The sequence below is a fragment of the Ranitomeya variabilis genome, chromosome 5, assembly GCF_051348905.1.
Source record: "Ranitomeya variabilis isolate aRanVar5 chromosome 5, aRanVar5.hap1, whole genome shotgun sequence".
In the NCBI taxonomy this organism is placed as follows: domain Eukaryota; kingdom Metazoa; phylum Chordata; class Amphibia; order Anura; family Dendrobatidae; genus Ranitomeya; species Ranitomeya variabilis.
Window position 1 is genome coordinate 133,442,486 of NC_135236.1, and position 13,805 is coordinate 133,456,290.

The 13,805-nt window shown below is 43.2% G+C and overlaps 1 protein-coding gene across 2 annotated transcripts in view; it reads left to right on the forward strand.

Annotated features, from left to right (window-relative positions):
* The window catches only part of PCSK6 (proprotein convertase subtilisin/kexin type 6), a 253,784-nt gene that overhangs the window by 102,761 nt on the left and 137,218 nt on the right, over positions 1 to 13,805 (forward strand). For both annotated transcript variants that reach the window (XM_077263337.1, XM_077263338.1), the window contains exon 3: positions 2,609 to 2,713. In XM_077263337.1, coding sequence (XP_077119452.1) covers positions 2,609 to 2,713 — 105 coding nt within the window. The remainder of the gene's footprint in view (positions 1 to 2,608; positions 2,714 to 13,805) is intronic.

Genomic DNA, 13,805 nt, shown 5'->3' on the forward strand with positions numbered 1-13,805 from the left:
TATCCAAATTATGAATGGGCGTATTATCAATAGCTAACAAAATTCTTTACCTCCTAAGAACAAATATAACCCAGTAATAGTCTTGATAACCGTTCATGTTAACGTAACAAATAGGCAAAGCTGTTGTGGACTCAAGCTCCTATTGTCTATTTCATGCTGGATTGAGCTCCTAGAAAAATGAGATTAAAGTGGTGGTCTGAAGACCATTTTGCTCCTAACTTCCTATCTACTGTATTTAGTTCCATAATCTAAGCAATTTTCTAATATACTTCAAAAATGTTCTACAACTCCTGTATAAAAGCTAGTGATTTTTTTTCCTACTTCCTGTCTGATGACAATTAAAGTATCACCAGTGCAGTGCATGCTGGGATACTCGAAACAAAGCACCATCGGTGGGCAGAGGCTGCATTCACTGTCACAGCCTCTGCCCCCTCCCTGAAACAAAGCGTCATCAGTGATGCTAGTTTCAGGTGCTGGTCCCTGGTGGGTCCCATATTGTGTCCCCCATGCCCTGTGCAATGAGTGAAGCATTCGGTCTGTATGCTTATATGAATACTAATAAGCCGTCAACAGAGCGGTGTCACTATACCTGACATTGAGGAGGACTATCGCCACCCTTCCAAATGAAGTCACTGGCCTCTGTTGGGAATAGTGATAACGCTCTGTTGTCGGCTTATTATTCATCTATACAGACAACAGACCGAACGCTCATTGCACAGGTCACTGAGGAAGACTATGCACGGGAAGGGGGGGGGGGGGGAAGACACTCGGGGCCAGAGCATCACTGATGACTCTTCGTTTCAGGGAAGGGGCAGGTGATCGCAGCCTCTGCCTCCTGCTTTGATGATGCTTTGTTTGGGTATCTCCGCATGCACTGGGATAGTCAAACACGTCTGCATCAGACAGGAGCAGAAAAAAAACCAAAAGCTGTCAGTGTAGTAAGGGAATAGTAGGACATTTTTAAGCCAAGTATATTAGAAAATAGCTTAGATTATGGGACTAAATAGAGATTTAGGAGAAAAATGCTTTGCCTTAAAAACTATTTGGAAAATGTAAACTAAGAGGTTAACATAATGACAACATTCTTGTATAGGGGCCACTAGTGATGAGCGAGCATGCTCAGATATCCTGTTATCAGAGTATCTTCGGCGTGCTCAAGTAATATGTTCGAGTCCCCACGGATGCGGGACTGTCTGTTTGTTAAACAGCCTCAACACATACTGTTTCTTTTTTTTTTTTCTCATTATTTATAGTGCAGGCATTGGCTGATGAATACTCCCATCCGCCGCCGGCTCTTGCTGTTACTAGCGGCAGCAGGCGTAGGCTGACATGAGTAGAAGTCCCATCAGTCGACGCCAGTGACCGGAGGTTGACATTTTACCTCCGGTTACAGCTTCGGGCTCAGTGTCATCGTGAGAACCGCAGCGTGAGAACCGCAGCTGTTGTGAATTCTGTTGTGGGTTCTGCTCTTGGGCTCCCTCCGGTGGTTATAAGTGGTAGTGCTGCTGTTTGTCCTTCACAACAGTCATCAGCTGCTTCCACTTTGGACGGGGCTATTTAGTCTGGCTCCTTCCTTTAGTGAGTGCCAGTTGTCCATTGTTTTCTAGGGATCCACATCTCTGCTTGGTTTCTCCTTCTGGATTGTCCAAATCATCAAAGATAAGTCCTGGCTCTGTTTTTGCAGTCCACATGCGGTGGACTTAATAGTTCTGTGAATTGCTATGTTTTTTCTTGTCCAGCTTTGTCTGTGTAAAGATTTATTCAGCCAAGTTGGAAGCTCTGGAGTCGCAGAGTTACCCTCCATGCCTTTAGTTAGGTGTGGAGATTTTTGTATTCTCTGTGGTGGATTTTGTAGTATTTTTTATACTGACCGCACAGTACTCTTTCCAGTCTTTTCTTTCTAGGTAGCGTGGCCTCCTTTGCTAAATTCTGTTTTCAGTCTGCGTTTGTAATTTCCCTCTCCTCTCACAGTCAATATTTGTGGGGGGCTGCCTTTCCTTTGGGAATTTTCTCTGAGGCAAGATAGTATTCCTGTTTCTTTCTTTAGGGGGTAATTAGTCCTCCGGCTGTGATGAGGTGTCTAGGGAGTGACAGGAACATCCCACGGCTACTTCTAGTTTGATGTGTTAAGTTCAGGGTCTGCGGTCAGTATAGAGGCCACCTACTCCAGAGCTCGTCCATGCTGCTCGTAGGCCACCAGTTCATAACACGCACTGACCGGTGCTAATGATCTTACTGCCGATCAGAGCCGCTAGTGTTTCTCGCACGGTCATGCAGGTGACAGCTTGTGAAACACTGTGTTCGGGGTGCTGAATCTGAACAGTAACACGGACTTCCTGGTGAAGTCAATGTTCAGGTTCTATACCCGAACAGTAGGTTTTCGGTACAGGCCCCACACTTTACTGTTCGGGTTCACCCATCTCTACCCTTCTGTAAATAAAGACGTTCTTAAAATTAATAACTTGTAAGCCGTGCTGTAGATTTGTTTCCTGACTCCAGTAAGTGTGAATCAAGCCAATAAATACGTCAGACATTATTCCTCTGTTTCCATACATGTGTAGAGAAATGTTATGTTTTTCGTAACCTTTTAGCATTTTTTTTTTTTCAGATTGGAAATCTTGAACATTACTACCATTTTTATCACAGCAAGACCATTAAGAGGTCTACCTACAGCAGCAGAGGTACACACAATTTTCTGCAAATGGACCCAGATGTAAGTAATGATAGTCTTCAGTAATTGATAATGGAAGAGACTGTCCTGGTTAATGAATAATCTGAACTTTTTATTATAGTTATTTTATGTGACCTTCATGATAAATGTATACACTTTGTATATGTGGTTTCTCAATTTTACTTACACTTTGTAAAGCAGTGTATAATGACTCAAATTACCGGTATGTTAAAATTATTTTTGTAAAATTGACCCACATAGATAATGTAACAAACCTTCAGGGCCAGGCAATTGTAAAGTGTTATATTCTTTTTTTTTTTTTCTCCTGATATTGTGGGTGTATGTAAAGCAAAATAGGAAATGCATGTCTTTTTTTTACGTCTTATTTTATTTTTCTTTACAACCTTAAAGGACTGCTATTGAACAGTTTTTTTTTTTTTTTTTTCAAAGGGAGTGGGACTAGAAACTGCAGTTTGGACTGACTGACTATAATTAGTTTTTTATACCTACAAACCATTACTCTAAGGATGTACCTGTAACGGACATCAGTTATATTCAGAATTTGGTTGTTTTTGAAGCCAACAGATGGATTTCTTCAAGACCTATTCAGTGAAATGGGACATATGTGGAATTTTTGCAAAAAATGTGCAGTATGAATGTGCTTACCTGCTCTGTGCACACAGAGAAGGCAAACTTGTTCCCCAACCAGGGGCATAACTAATGCCGTTAGAGGTGGCAACTGAGCCAGTGTATGTGGGGGCCCGCCTACGCAAACATCAACTGGATGTGCGTCATCGGATGCATATTCAATGACGTGTATTGCTGCTGGCTAATTAGAGGCCAGCAGCTGACATTGCCGTGCACATTACTGGGGTACATTACAGTGACCTCATACGCTCCCATTGCTTTGATGCTGGCCTCAGCTGCCGGCTTCAGAAGAAGACCTTGTTCTGTGAGGGAGCAGAGGGAAGGTGAGTAGAATTATTTGTTGTTTTTTTTCTATGCATTAAAGAACAGCAGTAGAATGGGGGACATACACCATGATGGGAGATATATGTACCAGGACGGGGCCCAGGATAAGGAACCTGTACCAGGATGGGGAGCACTAATATCAGGATGGAGGGCATATATACAGTGGCATGTAAAAGTTCGGGCACCCCTGGGCAAAATTACTGTTGTTGTGAATAGTTATGCAAGTTGAAGATTAAATGATCTCTAAAATGGCTAAAGTTAAAAATGACACATTATCTTTATATTTTAGTCAAAAATATGTTTTCATAAAAAAGGTAAATGGGCCAATGCAAATTTTGGGCACCCTGCATCTTTAATACTGTGTAGCACCCCCCTTTTGAGAGTATCACAGCTTGTAAACACTTTATGTAGCTAGCCATGAGTCTTACAGTTCTTTTTGTGGGATTTTTGTCTCTTCTTCCTTTGAAAATTCTTCTAGTTCTGTGAGATTCTTGGGTCGTTTTGCATTCACTGCTATTTTGCGGTTTAGCCTCAGATTTTCAATAATGTTCCGATCAGGGGACTGTAAGGGCCATTGTAAAACCTTCAGCATGTGCTTTGTAAGGTAACCTATTGTGGATTTTGACACGTGTTTAGGATCATTATCCATTTGTAGAAACCATCCTCTTTTCAACTTCAACTTTTTTTTTTTACAGATGGTGTTATGTTTGCATCAAGAATTTGTTGAAATTTTGTTGACTCCATTCTTCCCTCTACTCATGAAATGTTCCCCGTGCCATTGGCTGCAACACAATCCCAAAGCATGATTGATCCACCCCCGTGCTTAATTGGTGGCAAGATGTTCTTTTCCTGAAATTCTGTGCCCTTTTTTTCTCCACACATACCTTTGATCATTGTTGCCAAAGAGTTCTATTTTAACCTCATCGGCCCAGATGTCATATCCAAAATGCACCAGCCTTCTTTAGATGTTCTTTTGCATATTTCTGAAACTGAGTTTTATGTTAAGGATGCAGAAGAGGTTTTCCTCTGACAATCCCATGAAGGCCATATTTGTGCAGGTGTCTCTGGACAGTAGAACAATGTGCCACAAGTCCAGAGTCTAATTTTTTCTGAAGGTCTTTTGCAGTCAAGCTGGGTTTCTGATTTGTGTGTAGCAATCCTAAGAGCAGCTGTCATATAAATTTTGCTTGGTTTTGCAGACCTGATCTTGATCTCTACTGTACCGGTTAATTGCAATTTCTTATTTACATTTCGAACTGAGGAAGTGGCAACTTGAAAACGCTTTGCTATCTTTCGTATAGCCTTATCCTGCTTTGTGAACCTCCACCATTTTCATTATCAGAGTGCTAGGCAGCTGCTTAGAAGAACTAATGGCCGCTGTTTTTTTTGCCACAAGGTTAAAGTAGGCTTGGTTTTTATAAAGCTGGGAACTTTGCATCACCTAGCCTTTCCTAACGATGATGGTGAACAAACCATAACCCTAACAGGCTAATTAATGCCTGAAACCTTGGTCAGTTATCTGAGCACAAAAATCTCCAAGGGTGACCAAACTTTTTCATTGACCCATTTTCTTTTAGTAGTAATTAAAAAATGTTTTTTCCTAAAATACAAGGAAATGTCATCTTTAACTTAAGGTCTTTTAACCCCTTAATACCATATGACGTACTATCCTGTCGAGGTGGGGTGGGCCTTAATTCCCACCGACTGGATAGTACGTCATATGCGATCGGCCGCGCTCACGGGGGGAGCGCGGCCGATTGCGGCTGGGTGTCAGCTGACTATCGCAGCTGACATCTGGCACTATGTGCCAGGAGCGGTCAGAGACAGCCCCCGGCACATTAACCCCCGGCACACTGCGATCAAACATGATCGCAGTGTTCCGGCGGTATAGGGAAGCATCGCGCAGGGAGGGGGCTCCCTGCGGGCTTCCCTGAGACCCCCGTAGCAACGTGATGTGATCGCGTTGCTCCCAGCGTTTCTTACCTCCTATCCCTGCAGGCCCCGGATCCAAAATGGCCGCGGGGCTGCATCCGGGTCTGTCTGTCAGTCAGATCGCTGATCTGACAGTGCTGTGCAAACTGTCAGATCAGCGATCTGTGATGTCCCCCCCGGGACAAAGTCAAAAAGTAAAAAAAAAAAATTCCACATGTGTAAAATAAAAAAAAGAAATTCCTAAATAAAGAAAAAAAAATATAATTCCCATAATTACATTTCTTTATCTAAATAAAGAAACAAACAATAAAAGTACACATATTTAGTATCGCCGCATCCGTAACGACCCAACCTATAAAACTGTCCCACTAGTTAACCCCTTCAGTGAACACCGTAAGAAAAAAAAAACCCGAGCCAAAAAACAACGCTTTATTATCATACCGCTGAACAAAAAGTGGAATAACACGCGATCAAAAAGATGGATATAAATAACCATGGTACCGCTGAAAACATCATCTTGTCCCACAAAAAACAAGCTGCCATGCAGCATCATAAGCAAAAAAATAAGAAATTTATAGTCCTCAGAATAAAGCGATGCCAAAATAATTTTTTTCTATAAAATAGCTTTTATCGTATAAAAGCGCCAAAACATAAAAAAATGATATTAATGAGATATCACTGTAATCGTACTGACCTGACGAATAAAACTGCTTTATCAATTTTACCAAACGTGGAACGGTATAAACGCCTCCCCCAAAAAGAAATTCATGAATAGCTGGTTTTTGGTCATTCTGCCTCACAAAAATCGGAATAAAAAGCGATCAAAAAATGTCATGTGCCCGAAAATGTTACCAATAAAAACGTCAACTCGTCCCGCAAAAAACAAGACCTTACATGACTCTGTGGACCAAAATATGGAAAAATTATAGATCTCAAAATGTGGAGACGCAAAAACTTTTTTGCTATAAAAAGCGTCTTTTAGTGTGTGACAGCTGCCAGTCATAAAAATCCAATATAAAAAACGCTATAAAAGCAAATCAAACCACCCTTCATCACCCCCTTAGTTAGGGAAAAATAATAAAATAAAAAAATGTATTTATTTCCATTTTTCCGCTAGGGTTAGGGCTTGGGTTAGGGCTTGGGTTAGGGCTAGGGTTAGGGTTAGGGCTGGGGTTAGGGTTAGGGCTAGGGTTGGAGCTAAAGTTAGGGTTAGGGTTGGGGCTAAAGTTAGGGTTAGGGTTTGGATTACATTTACGGTTGGGATTAGGGTTAGGGGTGTGGTTAAAATTGGATAACAACGTTTGGGGTCCAAGTTCTCTTGTTATCCTTGGGAAAATAAAAATTTGGGGGGGCTAAAAATCATTTTTGTGGGAAAAAAAGATTTTTTTTTTCACGGCTCTGCGTTGTAAACTGTAGTGAAACACTTGGGGGTTCAAAGTTCTCAGAACATATCTAGATAAGTTCCCTGGGAGGTCTAGTTTCCAATATGGGGTCACTTGTGGGGGGTTTCTACTGTTTGGGTACATCAGGGGCTCTACAAATGCAACGTGACGCCTGCAGACCAATCCATCTAAGTCTGCATTCCAAATGGCGCTCCTTCCCTTCCGAGCTCTGCCATGCGCCCAAACAGTGGTTCCCCCTCACATACGGGGTATCAGCGTACTCAGGACAAATTGGACAACAACTTTTGGGGTCCAATTTCTCCTGTTACCCTTGGGAAAATACAAAACTGGGGGCTAATAAATCATTTTTGTGAAAAGAAAAAAAAAAAAAATTTATTTTTACGGCTGTGCGTTATAAACTGTAGTGAAACACTTGGGGGTTCAAAGCTCTCAAAACACATCTAGATAAGTTCCTTAGGGGGTCTACTTTCCAAAATGGTGTCACTTGTGAAAGGTTTTAATGTTTAGGCACATCAGGGGCTCTCCAAACGCGACTTGTGTCCCATCTCAATTCCAGTCAATTTTGCATTGAAAAGTCAAACGGCGCTCCTTCCCTTCCTGCCATGCGCCCAAACAGTCGTTTACCCCCACATATCGGGTATCAGCATACTGAGGACAAATTGCACAACAACTTTTGGGGTCCAATTTCTTCTCTTACCCTTGGGAAAGTAAAAAATTGGGGGCGAAAAAATCAGTTTTGTGAAAAAATGATTTTTTTATTTTTACGGCTCTGCATTATAAACTTCTGTGAAGCACTTGTTGGGTCAAAGTGCTCACCACACATCTAGATAAGTTCCTTAAGGGGTCTACTTTCCAAAATGGTGTCACTTGTGGGGTGTTTCAATGTTTACGCACATCAGGGGCTCTCCAAACGCAACATGGCGTCCCATCTCAATTCCAGTCAATTTTGCATTGAAAAGTAAAATGGCGCTCCTTTCCTTCCGAGTTCTGCCATGCGCCCAAACAGTGGTTTACCCCCACATGTGGGGTATCAGCGTACTCAGGACAAATTGTACAACAAGTTTTGGGGTCCATTTTCTCCTGTTACCCTTGGTAAAATAAGACAAATTGGAGCTGAAATAAATTGTGTGAAAAAAAGTTAAATGTTCATTTTTATTTAAATATTCCAAAAATTCCTGTGAAACAGCTGAAGGGTTAATAAACTTCTTGAATGTGGTTTTGAGCACCTTGAGGGGTGGAGTTTTTAGAATGGTGTCACACTTGGGTATTTTCTATCATATAGACCCCTCAAAATGACTTCAAATGAGATGTGGTCCCTAAAAAAATAAATGGTGTTGTAAAAATGAGAAATTGCTGGTCAACTTTTAACCCTTATAACTCCCTGACAAAAAAAAATGTCGGTTCCAAAATTGTGCTGATATAAAGTAGACATGTGGGAAATGTTACTTAAGTATTTTGCGTGACATATCTCTGTGATTTAAGGGCATAAAAATTCAAAGTTGAAAAATTGCGAAATTTTCAAAATTTTCGCCAAATTTCCATTTTTTTTTACAAATAAACGCAAGTTAAATAAATTTTACCACTATCATGAAGTACAATATGAGGGGCGATCCAAAAGTAATGATAATCAATACTAAACACAATGAATATAGTAAAAAAAAAATTATTTTTCTACATAGTCTCCTAACAAGTCTATACATTTAGTCCATCTCTTTTCTAAACTTAGAATTCCCTTTGAAAAAAAAATTCTTGATCTTGACCCTCAAAAAAATCCCCAACAGCGGTTATCACGTTGCTATTGTCGTCAAATTTCTAGCCCTGGAGGTGTTCCTTGAGCCGAGGAAAGAGAAAGAAGTCACTGGGAGCTAGAACTGGCGAATAGGGGGGTGTTCCACCAGTTCAAAGCCTGCTTCTTGAATGGTAGCCATGGCAACCGCAGCTTTGTGAGCTGGCGCGTTTTCTTGGTGAAACAGCACTCCAGCCCGCAGTTTGCCGCACCTTTTCTCCTTGTTAGCCTCCCGCAATCTTCTTATTTGTTCTGCGTAGTAGGAGCCCGTAATAGTGGCTCCCTTCTCCAAATAGTCCACTATAATCATTCTTTCAGCGTCCCAAAAAACGGACGCCATAACCTTCCCTGCTGAGCTTGACACTTTGAATTTCTAAGGCGTCAGCTCGTTTCCATGTCATCGATTGTTGTTTAGTTTCGGGATCAAAGTGGTGGATCCAGGTCTCGTCCATTGTCAAAAAACGTGACAAATAATTTTCCTTGTCTGCTTGGAACTTTTCGAGATTTGCTATTGAAATGTCAACTAATTTCTTCTTTTGCTCGTCGGTTAACATTTTTGGCACCCAACGCGCGGAGACCTTTCTCATATGCAATTCTTTTGCAAGGATTCTTTGAATACTGCCATATGAGATCCCTGTGACCTCAGCTACATGCCTGATAGTCACTCTTCAATCTGCCAATACAACTTCTTCAACTTTTTCACGTTTTCTTCATTGAGGGACGTGAATGGGCGTCCTTCACGATGTTCATCTTCCGTCGATGTTCTTCCCAGCTTAAATTCCTCGGCCCAGCGTGCAACTGTGGAATATGGAGGAGAAGAGTCCCCCAATGTTTCCACCAAGTCGCTGTGTATGTCTTTGTTAGTCATTTTTTTTCAAGCAGAGGTATTTGATGACAGCTCTGAGCTCGTTTTTTCCATTTTGATGTTCACTCCTCGGCAGTTCATATTCAAATGAATGTAGCTCCCGGGAACCGTGGTCTATTTAAGTGATTTTTTTTTTCCTGGACTAGTGGGTACCTAAGAGAGAAGAAAACATTTTATTTTAAATTCTGTGTGCAATTAGAAATAAGCGATTATCATTACTTTTGGATCGCCCCTCGTATGTCACGAGAAAATGTCAGAATCGTCAAGATCCGTTGAAGCGTTCCAGAGTTATAACCTCATAAAGAGACAGTGGTCAGAATTGTAAAAATTGGCCTGGTCATTAACGTGCAAACCACCCTTGGGGCTTAAGGGGTTAAAGATAATTTCATCTTCAACAAACAGGATCTCCATACATGTTGAGTGTCACACAGCCGTGACACATGCAGCTGTGGAGCCGAACAGCTGATTATCAGGAGCGCTCCACATACTGTATATATACACACACGTATTTGATACACTTCGGATTTTGCATGTTTTCTCACCTTTTTCCTCCAAACATGGTGAGTGCAGTTAACCCCTTAACGACCTTTGACGCATACGCTGCGTCATGAAAGTCGGTGCCAAAGCGACCTATGACGCAGCGTATGCGTCATGGAATGATCGCGTCCCTGCAGATCGGGTGAAAGGGTTAACTCCGATTTTACCCGATCTGCAGAGACAGGGGGAGTGGTGCTTCAGCCCAGGGGGGGTGGCTTCACCCCCCCGTGGCTACGATCGCTCTGATTGGCTGTTGAAAGTGAAACTGCCAATCAGAGCGATTTGTAATATTTCACCTAAAAAACTGGTGAAATATTACAATCCAGCCATGGCCGATGCTGCAATATCATCGGCCATGGCTGGAAATACTCAAGTGCCCCCCCCCACACCCACCGATCGCCCCCCCAGTCCTTCGTTATGGGGTCCGGTCCCCTCCGTCCGCCTGCCGGCTCCCCCGTCCTCCTGTCCGCTCCCTCCTTGCTCAGATCCCCCCCCCCCTGTGCTCCGATCACCCCCCCTGTGCTCCGATCCACCCCCCCACCACCCCTTCATACTTACCGATCCTCCCGGTGTCCGGCCGTCTCCTCGCTGGGCGCCGCCATCTTGGAAAATGGCGGGCGCATGCTCAGTGCGCCCGCCGAATCTGCCAGTCGGCAGATTCCTTACAAGTACATTTTGATCGCTGTGGTAGGTTCTATCACAGCGTTCAAAATAAAAAAAATAATAAATAACCCCCCCCCCCTTTATCACCCCCATAGGGACAATAATAAAATAAAGAAAATTTTTTTTTCTTTTTCCACTAGGGTTAGGGTTAGAACTAGGGTTAGAACTAGGGGTAGGGTTAGGGGTAGGGTTAGGGTTACGGGTAGGGTTAGGGGTAGGGTTATGGCATGTGCACACAGAGCGGATCGGCCGCGGATCCGCAGCGGATACGCAGCGGATCGGCCGCGGATCCACAGCGGATCGGCCGCGGATCCGCAGCGGATCGGCCGCGGATCCGCAGCGGATTGGCCGCGGATCCGCAGCGGATTGGCCACGGATCCGCAGCGGATTGGCCGCTGCGAATTCGAAGCAGTTTTCCATCAGGTTTACAGTACCATGTACACCTAAGGAAAACCAAATCCGCTGTGCCCATGGTGCGGAAATTCCGTGCAGAAACGCTGCGTTGTATTTTCCGCAGAATGTCAATTCTTTGTGCGGATTCCGCAGCGTTTTACACCTGTTCCTCAATAGGAATCCGCAGGTGAAATCCGCACAAAAAAACACTGGAAATCTGCTGTAAATCCGCAGGTAAAACGCAGTGCCTTTTACCTGCAGATTTTTCAAAAATCGTGCGGAAAAATCTCACACGAATCCGCAACGTGGGCACATAGCCTTAGGGTTAGGGTTGGAATTAGAGTTAGGGTTGGAATTAGGGCTAGGGTTTGAAATAGGGTTAAGATTAGGCTTGTGGTTAGGGTTACGGATAGGGTTAGGGGTGTGTTGGGGTTACAGTTGTGGTTAGGGTTGGGATTAGGGTTACGGTTGGGATTAGGGTTAGGATTAGGGTTGGAATTAGGGTTACGGGTGTGTTGCGGTTAGGGTTGTGGTTAGGGGTGTGTTGGGGTTAGGGTTGTGATTAGGGTTATGGCTACAGTTGGGATTAGGATTAGGGGTGTGTTCGGGTTATTTTTTGAGTTAGAATTGAGGGGTTTCCACTGTTTAGGCACATCAGGGGTCTCCAAACTCAACATGGCGCCACCATTGATTCCAGCCAATCTTGCGTTCAAAAAGTCAAATGGTGCTCCCGCCCTTCCAAGCCCCGACGTGCGCCCAAACAGTGGTTTACCCCCACATTTGGGGTACCAGCGTACTCAGGACAAACTGGGCAACAACTGTTGGGGTCCAATTTCTCCTGTTACCCTTGCAAAAATAAAAAATTACTTGCTAAAACATAATTTTTGAGGAAAGAACAATTATTTTTTATTTTCACGGCTCTGCGTTATAAACTTCTGTGAAGCACTTGGGGGTTGAAAGTGCTAACCACACATCTAGATTAGTTCCTTGGGGGTCTAGTTTCCAAAATGGGGTCACTTGTGGGGTGTTTCTACTGTTTAGGCACATCAGGGGCTCTGCAAATGCAATGTGACGCCCGCAGACCATTCCATCAAAGTCTGCATTTCAAATGTCACTACTTCCCTTCCGAGCCCTGACGTGTGCCCAAACAGTGGTTTACCCCCACATATGGGGTATCAGCGTACTCACAACAAACTGGGCAACAAATATTGGGGTCCAAATTCTCCTGTTACCCTTGTGAAAATAAAAAATTGCTTGCTAAAACATCTTTTTTGAGGAAAGAAAAATGATTTTTTATTTTCACGGCTCTGCGTTGTAAACTTCTGTGAAGCACTTGGGGATTGAAAGTGCTCACCACACATCTAGATTAGTTCCTTGGGGGGTCTAGTTTCCAAAATGGGGTCACTTGTGGGGGGTTTCTACTGTTTAGGCATATCAGGGGCTCTGCAAACGTAACATGATGCCCGCAGACCATTCCATCAAAGTCTGCATTCCAAAACGTCATTACTTCCCTTCCGAGCCCTGACGTGTGCCCAAACAGTGGTTTACCCCCACATATGGGGTATCGGCGTACTCACAACAAACTGGGCAACAAATATTGGGGTCCAAATTCTCCTGTTACCCTTGTGAAAATAAAAAATTGCTTGCTAAAACATCTTTTTTGAGGAAAGAAAAATGATTTTTTATTTTCACGGCTCTGCGTTGTAAACTTCTGTGAAGCACTTGGGGATTGAAAGTGCTCACCACACATCTAGATTAGTTCCTTGGGGGGTCTAGTTTTCAAAATGGGGTCACTTGTGGGGGGTTTCTACTGTTTAGGCATATCAGGGGCTCTGCAAACGTAACATGATGCCCGCAGACCATTCCATCAAAGTCTGCATTCCAAAACGTCACTACTTCCCTTCCGAGCCCCGGCATGTGCCCAAACAGTGGTTTACCCCCACATATGGGGTATCAGCGTACTCAGGAGAAACTGGACAACAACTTTTGGGGTCCAATTTCTCCTGTTACTCTTGCAAAAATAAAAAATTCTGGGCTAAAAAAATATTTTTGAGGAAAGGAAACACGTTTATTATTTTCACGGCTCTGCGTTATAAACTTCTGTGAAGCACTTGGGGGTTCAAAGTGCTCACCACACATCTAGATAAGTTCCCTTGGGGGTCTAGTTTCCAAAATGGAGTCACTTGTGGGTAGTTCCTACTGTTTAGGCACATCAGGGGCTCTGCAAACGCAACCTGACGCCCGCAGAGCATTCCATCAAAGTCTGCATTTCAAAACGTCACTACTTCCCTTCCGAACCCCGACGTGTGCCAAAACAATGGTTTACCCCCACATATGGGGTATCAGCGTACTCAGGAGAAACTGGACAACAACTTTTGGGGTCCAATTTCTCCTGTTACCCTTGGGAAAATAAAAAATTGTGGGCTAAAAAATCATTTTTGAGAAAAGAAAAATTATTTTTTATTTTCATGGCTCTGCGTTATAAACTTCTGTGAAGCACTTGGGGGTTCAAAGTGCTCACCACACATCTAGATTAGTTCCTTTGGAGGTCTAGTTTCCAAAATGGGGTCACTTGTGCTGGAG